At 39.1% G+C, this 8,488-nt stretch overlaps 1 protein-coding gene across 1 annotated transcript; it reads right to left on the reverse strand.

Moving 5' to 3' along the window:
• Positions 1–572: 572 nt before the first annotated feature.
• On the reverse strand, positions 573–5,249 carry LOC126766224 (sodium-independent sulfate anion transporter-like). Its single transcript, XM_050484121.1, has 5 exons — positions 4,556–5,249; positions 1,859–2,642; positions 1,467–1,769; positions 1,190–1,335; positions 573–1,128 (listed from the first exon to the last, which is right to left on the reverse strand). The coding sequence occupies exons 1-5, from the start codon at positions 4,883–4,885 to the stop codon at positions 712–714; spliced, it is 1,980 nt and encodes a 659-aa protein (XP_050340078.1). The 5' UTR covers positions 4,886–5,249; the 3' UTR covers positions 573–711.
• Positions 5,250–8,488: the final 3,239 nt, after the last annotated feature.

The raw sequence follows: 8,488 nt of genomic DNA on the forward strand, positions 1-8,488 counted from the left end.
GTGAATACAAAATTACTGAAGAAAAGGTCTTTGAACCCTATTTTACAATTTCTTTCTTAATTCTGCCTTCGTAACACAGACCAAGGAGCAATATTCGGAATTTTGCAAAAGAAAAAAACAAACAAATTTAAATACTATCAATGATGAACGTGATCTGACAGCGAAGTAGGCAAAGAATTATTAGAAAATAAAAAGCGTGTGATATTTGCAAAAAAAGTGTAATCTTCATAATACAAAGCAAGAAAAAAAAAACATTACAGTGAAGTTATAATACCCTTCGCAAACAATAAAAAATTTCACACAAAAACTTGTTTTGAGTGGTCAAATTGAATGGGATCTACAAGACATAATGGTCCGACAATAATCCATGTTAACTTTCGTGGACACATCTTGTCACATAAAAGAGTTTTCCGTGGACTTGATCTTGATCGTTCAGTTTGTATGGCAGCTATTTATTAATTGGTCTGATATCGGCTGTTTCGACATATGAACAACTTATTGGGGAGAAAAAGGTATCTCAAAAACTTAGGGACTATAGAGCTTGGTCGTCACGCCGATCATTTTTATATATATTTTATAAGGTCTCCGACGTTTTTATTTATTTTAAAACTATAACTGTAATCGTTTTTGTTTTACAAACTAGGAACATAATTTACACCAAAACTAACATCTATTTATACATCACTTATCAGTACTCGTTATTCACAAGGCTTAGGCAGTAAGCGCTGAGTTCAATGTTTCGCTGCTTCTTTTTATACCAGCCTCTACATCATTCTCTAGGGGCGGTTTCGTCGCCGCGCCATTTTGATTCTCCCTCAGCGCCTGGGTCAGTGCGTCAGTGTTGTAGCACAATGTTAGGCTAATATTCAGACCATCGAAGATTTGCACAACATTTGGTTTTAAATTATAGAAAATAATTTTTTGGTTACGGCGTTTGAAATCTTCGATCAGAGAAGAGATCACTTTGGCGGCAGTGTAGTCGGCGCCATAGATGTACGTGCAGTCGATGACCACGGGCAGTGTGGTTTTGTTGCCGAACTTCAGCACCAGGTTGCGTACAAACTCAACTGAAGGAAAGATGAGGCAACGATCCGGTGTGAGCTGCAGGAATTTGATGCCATCCTGAGTCTGAAACGATTAACGAGTTCATTAAATAATGACAAACCTCAGCAAATTTGTTTGTTTGCACCTCTAATGTCTCCAAGCGGACTTTGGGTCGTGCTGAGTGATATAAAATAAATAGAAGATTCACACCGATCGCAACAAGGATGCCGATCTCCAACGGTAAAACCAAACACGCAATAAAGGCAACAAAACAGGGAATCAAATCCGAGCCTGTAAATAGAAGTGATCAAATTACTCGACTACAATTTGAATCTGGCATTTAATAAGTCTTGCTAGGGTTAGTCTCTGCCGTTCCTTAAATCTAAATCATTGCAATTTTTATTAATAACGGTGAAACTCACGTTTACTGCGCCACATTGGCAAGACCACGTGATATTGCAGTTGGAAGATAACCGCCGAAATGATAATAGCAGCTAGAACCGCTTGTGGAATGTAGTAAAAGAATTCCGTTAAAAAGAGCAGAGCTAATATCACAATCAAGCCGATGTAAAAGTTTCCTAACGGGGTGCGTACGCCACTGGCATTGTTGACAGCCGAACGTGCGAGACCGCCGTTAGCGCGATAGCCTTGGAATAATGAGTTCGCAACATTTGCTATGCCTATGGTGAGCACCTCTTGAGTTGTATCAATAGGTTGGCCCTTAGCTGTAAAAATAATAGACGATTACATTATATAAATATAGATAAATATATTAAATTAGAGATGCTTACTAAAGCAGTATTTATAAACTCACCAAAAGCCTTACATACGGCGATATTCTCCAACAAAGCGACGAGCGGTACAATGAGCAAACCGAAACCCAACTCGCCCACCATATCCGTGAAATTCATAGCTTCGACAGCTGGCGCTCCGGAAGTGGCGTTTGCTGGTGTTGCCTCAATAGAGAAGGGCGGTAGACCGAACTCAGGCAGTCCCGCCGGTACGAAACCTGTGATGCGGAAATAGCTTTTACCCTCATTCTCCAGATACATGCTTACGGCAGCACAAACGATCACCAGAATTGCATTGCGCGAAACGCCCAAGAACCACAGTAATTTGGTTGCGAAAACATGACGCCATTTACGATCACTCTTCGGACCGACTTTAATACGTCCTACGTAACGCATTATAATCAAAATGACAACACAACTGCAACCGAGTATAGTGTCGGCCACGCGTATGGTATTAATATCCTTGATCATGCTAATCCAACGCTCCAAAAATGTATTACCTGACGCATTCTTAATACCGAGTATATTTTTGATTTGTGACGTGGAAATGATCAGTGCGACAGCGCTGGTGAAACCCGCACTCACTGGACCCGATACGAACTCAATTATGAAAGTCAGCCGAAAGAGTGCCATAAGTATTTCTATGATGCCGGTAAGAAAGGTGAGTAATATCGCTAGTTGCCATACGCCTTTGGCAAACTGGAAGACCATAAGCGATGCGATGGCCGTCGAACCGATCGTGCTGTCCTTGCAAGTGCCGAGTAGAACGTAAGTAAAGCATCCCATAAAGGCGCCATAAAGACCGAACTGGCGGAAGGAGAAGGATTTGTATTATGCTATGCCTCAGATATATTTCAGATTAGATAATAAAGTTTACAAATGTTGTAAGTACAATCTCCCTTGATACTCGTATAAAACGAATTCAAATTTAGTCGATTGATGTCGCATCACATGATGTCACATCAATTGATTTGATATTGTTGCATTCTTAATCGAAATTGTGATTCACTGTTTAACTCTAAAATGTGCTGTACGACTATAACTTAACATTAGGGCTGAACAATTTTGAAGTTCCTTTAACCAGTTATTAAAAAGTATATACAGGGTTTATTCAGAAAGCAATAAGACCGCCGCGACTGTACTTTGGAGCGTGCGCGCATCGACTGGATTCAGTAGAGGGCGTTCCTAGCTAACGAACGAACGGCTGGTAAGTTGTCTCCGAGCACCTGGAGAGTCAGGACAGATATTTTCGCGCGACGTGTTTCTGTGAGCCGAGGTTTGAATAACGTAATTACAGGTGACGAGTCATGGATCTTTGAGTATTATCAAAGGCATCGTCCACTATGAATTTGTTCATCCTGGACAAACCGTCAACCCCAAGTTTTACGTGAAAGTCCTCAAGAGACTCAAACGAAGGGTTAATCGGGTCCGACAAGACATCGCAGACATTTTGAAAGTTTTTAAAAAATTGTAACGATTGGTTCAATTATTTTTTTTTAAATCGACTCAGTGCTATTACTAAGCCCTTGCGTCTGAGTCCTGTACCTACAACTGATCTTTAAATTTTTTAAACGTATGTATATGTAAACAGTTATATAGCCTTCCGGTTGCTAAAGAAAAATGTCAAACGTCGAAATGTCATTCCGCATGCTGGACTTGAAAACTGAGTGGAGAGAGAGCTGAATCAATAAAATGAAAAAATGAGAAGCTGAATGGTTGCCAATACTTCAACAATGCTTAGAAGCGAGTGTGGTCATTGAAGAGATCGTCAGATGGAAAAACATCTTCGTTAAATCTGAGACTTAATACGAAATTACTACTTTTTTTTTTGTTTTTTGTTCGTTTTTTTGTAAATGGGGCGGAAGATTGTCGGAATTGTCAGGAAGCTGGGTATGTTTAATTAACTCTTGTTTGTCATTATCAAACATTCTGATGAGTAGTCCGTCTAGTTACATATTTACATATGTGCTTATACCCGTGAGTAAACATGCCAGATGCGCCTATGCACTTTTGTTGATTTGTTAATTTTTTGCTTTCAAGTACTTTGTATACAGCCACTTTAGATAACTTCTATTTTCTCATTATGGACTTTTTACAGAATGCCTTGCGCATTAGCTGTCTCACCAAACTGTAACTCTAAATAAAGACAGACTTGACAAGATCTAAATTTTGCGTCTAATATAATGCATCAGAAATTCTTTTGGTTCCAGCGAATGAAGTGTATGTTTATCCCCACAAAGCACTGATGACACTTGAGGGCTCTGCGATTAAGGCCGAAGGTCGAAACATACATCACTTAGAACTGCAAACAGTTAAACACTTTTCTGAGTTGAAAGTTCTTTGCAAATTATGTAACTATTTTATATCAAAAGTCATTAATTGCACGCGTCATCATGTCTCGATCTTTCGCATAAAAATCAGTAAATAGCGTGAAAGCCACTTTATGATGTGGATCAAGATCAACACATATTTCATCACTTATCTGGGCAAAACCCACACAAACACGCGTACGCACCAGCCGGAGCCTGCACTTGAACAATTCAAAAGTGATTTACGATCACAGACACACAAAAGTCACAGACGCAATAATAAAGTGGGCAAAGTGTCTATCCTTACATAACATCGTTCCGTATTTTCATTGGCAAATAATGCACGCGCCGCGTGTTTACCCTAATAAACTTACATTTCATGGTCTGACTACGTTTAAATGCGAAACTAACCTGTGTTGGCAAGCCAGCAACGCCCGCGTAGGCTAAACCCTGTGGGATGACCGTTAAACCGACCGTTATGCCGGCAATCACATCGCCGATTGCGTCGTTACGTGTGTAACGCGGTAGCCAGGTCAAAATCGGAAAGCGCTTGTAGAGTGTCTTCTTGCGGAAGACATTCTTTACGCCGGACTCGAGGAAATCGCCGATGTTGCAGCCCTTCTTCGGTGACTTATGATCAGTAATGAGTACAAATTCCGTGGAGCCATTGAATTGAGTCTCCACCGGCTGATCGATTTGAGAGCGCGTCTTAAACTCTTCCGCCGTCTCAACACTTGACATGTTCCGACCCAAATAACTATTAAATAATAATTCACTACTCTTTATTTATGAGAGTCGCCCGCGTTTCAATTGAATTTGTTTCACTTTCGAGGTTTTTCGCGTTTACACAGCACCACAATACGTGCTAGTTTGTTTTTCACAATTTGTTTTGAAGTGCTTATTCTATCTGGGTTCTATTTATTTGCTTTTCTTAAGTTTCATACAAGTTGCTTTTATATAAAATTTTCTAAACAAATTTAAGTTGTAGGGTTCCGCTCGAAACGTCTTCGATTATAACAACTAGAGCAATGAATTCATGAAGGTACCGATTCGAGTCGTGGGTTCTCCGCACGTCCGAACGCGTCGAGTCAAGCGAAGAGAGTGATTCTACACAGTGAGAAGTGTGTCGCCCTAACTGTTGACGCCTTCACTTAACAAAGCCACTTGAAAATTGTCGTGAATATTGTATTTAGAGTGTAGTGATTGTAGTATTTGTGCTAAGCGCGAGCCTCCGTAGAAGACTCCTCGTGTATCTGCGTGCTAAAAGTGGTATTTGCTTAAGTCAAATTATTCTGATAACCAAACTCATTGGTTGACTTGGCAAACAGGCAAATATGCGAAATCTTCAAGTGTGATTCAAAGCCTCACCGACGTGAGTTACTAATTCGTCAGAAAGTACTTGCACAGAAGTCTACTGATCGTGTTATATCTCAGCACTTGATTAAGTTGATATTGAACTAATTGATCGTGATTTTCGTGATCGTGCGCCGAAGATTTGACAATTAAATTTGAGTAAAGATTAAATTTTGATATTATGATATTCTCTTCTAACTCTATCTCTAGGGATAGTGGCTTGAGCCCTTGGGAGTGGTTTGCTTCGTCGAAAAATATAAATTTAACAGCTTTCCTAGACGGATTCCAATGACATATCATGCCCTGAACCCAGGCACGTCGACAACTGGTGAAAACTTGTGGTAGTGAAGAAAATATTGATGGGGTATTCTTGAATCACTTAACTGAAGTTGCTGATGATGCACAGCTCTTCCTTCAGGCAAAGATATGTGAAAAATCTATAATACATCTGTTAGCAATTACGTTTTTATTTCAACAACTACACAAACAAAATAAATAATAATTATAGCTTTAGCAGTAAGGCTGAAGGAAATGATTCCGCTCTCAAGCTACTGCTTAGGGATAGTACAACCAAGTGGTACACCAACGACTCGAAAAAGTAGGAGGGAATTCGTGCAGTAGTCCCAGAACCACGCACCAAACTCTTCATACCTATGGGAACTTTTCCGAGCATACTCCAGGCAGAGGTATTTGCGATAAGCTCGCCCGCTCCGCAGCATCCACCAACGTAGTAGGACCTGAAGCTTTTAATGCGGTAGTTGTTCCCCATATCATAAAAGAGCAGGTAGATATTGGTAACAAATCTAAAGCATTTTAATATATAATCAACCTCCTGGCCATTGCAAGCTAGAAACACAGCAGTATGTAATCGCAGGATAAAGGCCCATGGATACATGTTTCCAAATAGGGATCACGTCGCCTCAATGGTACCTAGCAGCATATTGGAATTTATCAATATGCTGGGGCTAAGTGAGTCGTTGCGACTTAAGAGAGCGCACAGTAGTCCTTAGATCGCGGTGAAATCCTCATTTATTTATTTATCTATTTATCTTTATTAGTCCATCTAGCTCCCCTTGGTGCGATCATCACATATTCACCTCTTCGAAGATCAGTTTAAGCACGTCTAACGTGTACTTCAACACTTAATGGTTTCTCATGCGTTTGACGTTTGAACATCTAATTAAAGTAATCTTTATTACTATTTTTTATTTGTTAGCTTTAAAAGATGTTTGCAGCTGATATTCCTTCTCTTGTAAGAGTACTGTCGTGCATGTTCTTATACTCGCGTGTTAAGGTATCTCAGTGATTAATGTAGCAGTTTCAGACCCAAGCTAATATTGACAAACTAACAACAATGGATAATATTTAGTAGCTTAAGTACACAAATATCACAGCGGTAGTTTATTGGTGCACTAAAGGAGTTTGTATACCGAGAGCTTTATATTACAAAGGTATTTCATATGGTTCGTTTGGTTGTGGATATTGAGTTATAATAAGCTAGATATTGATACGTCTCTCGAATATTATGCTTCTCATTATAAGTTTCATTCCTTCTGCGTCCTTTTATGCGGAGGAATTTATATTATGAGCTGTTCAACGCTGTAGGAAATTTGTTGAGCGAAGTCGAGGACAATTTCACTTTAGATGTTGTAGCGTTGATGATGTTCTTGTACTATTTAGCAACTAAATACTGATCTCAAACATATTTTTATTAGATGAGTGCATTCTGATATTACGAATGTGATATGTGATTTACATATGTATTATGGCAAATGGTGGAAATTTAAAAAAAATCCAAAAATAAAAATTTGTTCGATTAAAACTGCAGTGATCGTAAGTCAAATGCAATGGACCCTTAAAGAACACTTCAGGGCTTGGAACACAAGTAACACAGGGCATGCCACCAAATTACTTTGGGGTAATGTTGGCAGACCAAAAAGCTCCTACTTCTAGGCAAAAGGAAGCGTAGTAACATTGTAGGGGTTATCACTGGGCACCTATCCTTAAAATCACGCCTTCAGAAAATGGGAAAAGTAGGTTCAGCGGAATGCAGAGCATGCACGGAGGATGAAGAAACTATGGAACATTATCTATGCTAATGCCCAGACTTCAGGCGGATAACACGTGGCAAGGTAGAGATTCCGCGGCTCCCAATACTCCAACTTAAGAGATATAGATATTGGGCAGTTGGGGTTAGAAAGGAATTACGTTTTTTGCAAAATCCTCTGATTTGCTGGACAAGGCTTAAACTGTTTACCACCAGAGTACACAATGGGCTTAGTAATGGCCTAAGACGGCCGCCTGCGGTTCATCCCTTTTCACCAAACTAACCAAGTCAAATGTAGTTAAAGTGCGGAATAACAAATTTTTCCCAGAAATAGCTGCAAATATCACATATGAAGAAAACTAGTGAATTAGCTTTCTTCATTTCTACGCTATTCCTTTGCAGTAAGCCTATTTTATGAATTAAACTAGACAGATTTTGTCTTTTTTCTATATAATTATATCTAAAGTTCAAGATACGAGTGAACTTTAATTTGTATTTTCGTAAATTCCATTATTCCTAATGAACAGCTAGAACAAATTATGTCGTCTTGCCCACTTTTATCGCATGCCATTTTCATATAGATGGACGGAGAACACATTCCCGTAAAAATATGATTTCGTTTTCAAAAGTGATAAAGACATAAATGATATAATTATCATCTATAAAGTTAAACACACAAAGCCACCAACGGCTTCACCAAATGTTTGCATCAACAATTTTCGCATTTGCTCAGATGGTTCTTAAATAGAAGATGCCATAGGGATGTCTGTGAGTGTGTTCCAAATATTTTGGGTGTATGTGGAGTCTATCAATATTTGAAGATGGATTTATTCGCACTTGGTAAACATCTTGTATTGTGCGTATGCATTTATGTACATATTTACCTTAGTCATAAGAAATCAAATGGCTCTTATCAATCAGCTCGGAAGCGTGACGACCAAAAT

Source organism: Bactrocera neohumeralis, chromosome 2 (assembly GCF_024586455.1).
Source record: "Bactrocera neohumeralis isolate Rockhampton chromosome 2, APGP_CSIRO_Bneo_wtdbg2-racon-allhic-juicebox.fasta_v2, whole genome shotgun sequence".
NCBI lineage: Eukaryota > Metazoa > Arthropoda > Insecta > Diptera > Tephritidae > Bactrocera > Bactrocera neohumeralis.

Excerpts from the sequence above, each read along its gene's own strand:
- LOC126766224 (XM_050484121.1), bottom strand. The coding sequence starts at position 4,885 with ATGTCAAGTGTTGAGACGGCGGAAGAGTTTAAGACGCGCTCTCAAATC. Across the intron at positions 1,770-1,858 it reads CGCCGTATGTAAGGCTTTTG|CTAAGGGCCAACCTATTGAT; the intron begins GTGAGTTTATAA and ends TTATTTTTACAG. Across the intron at positions 1,129-1,189 it reads TCCGCTTGGAGACATTAGAG|ACTCAGGATGGCATCAAATT; the intron begins GTGCAAACAAAC and ends TAATCGTTTCAG.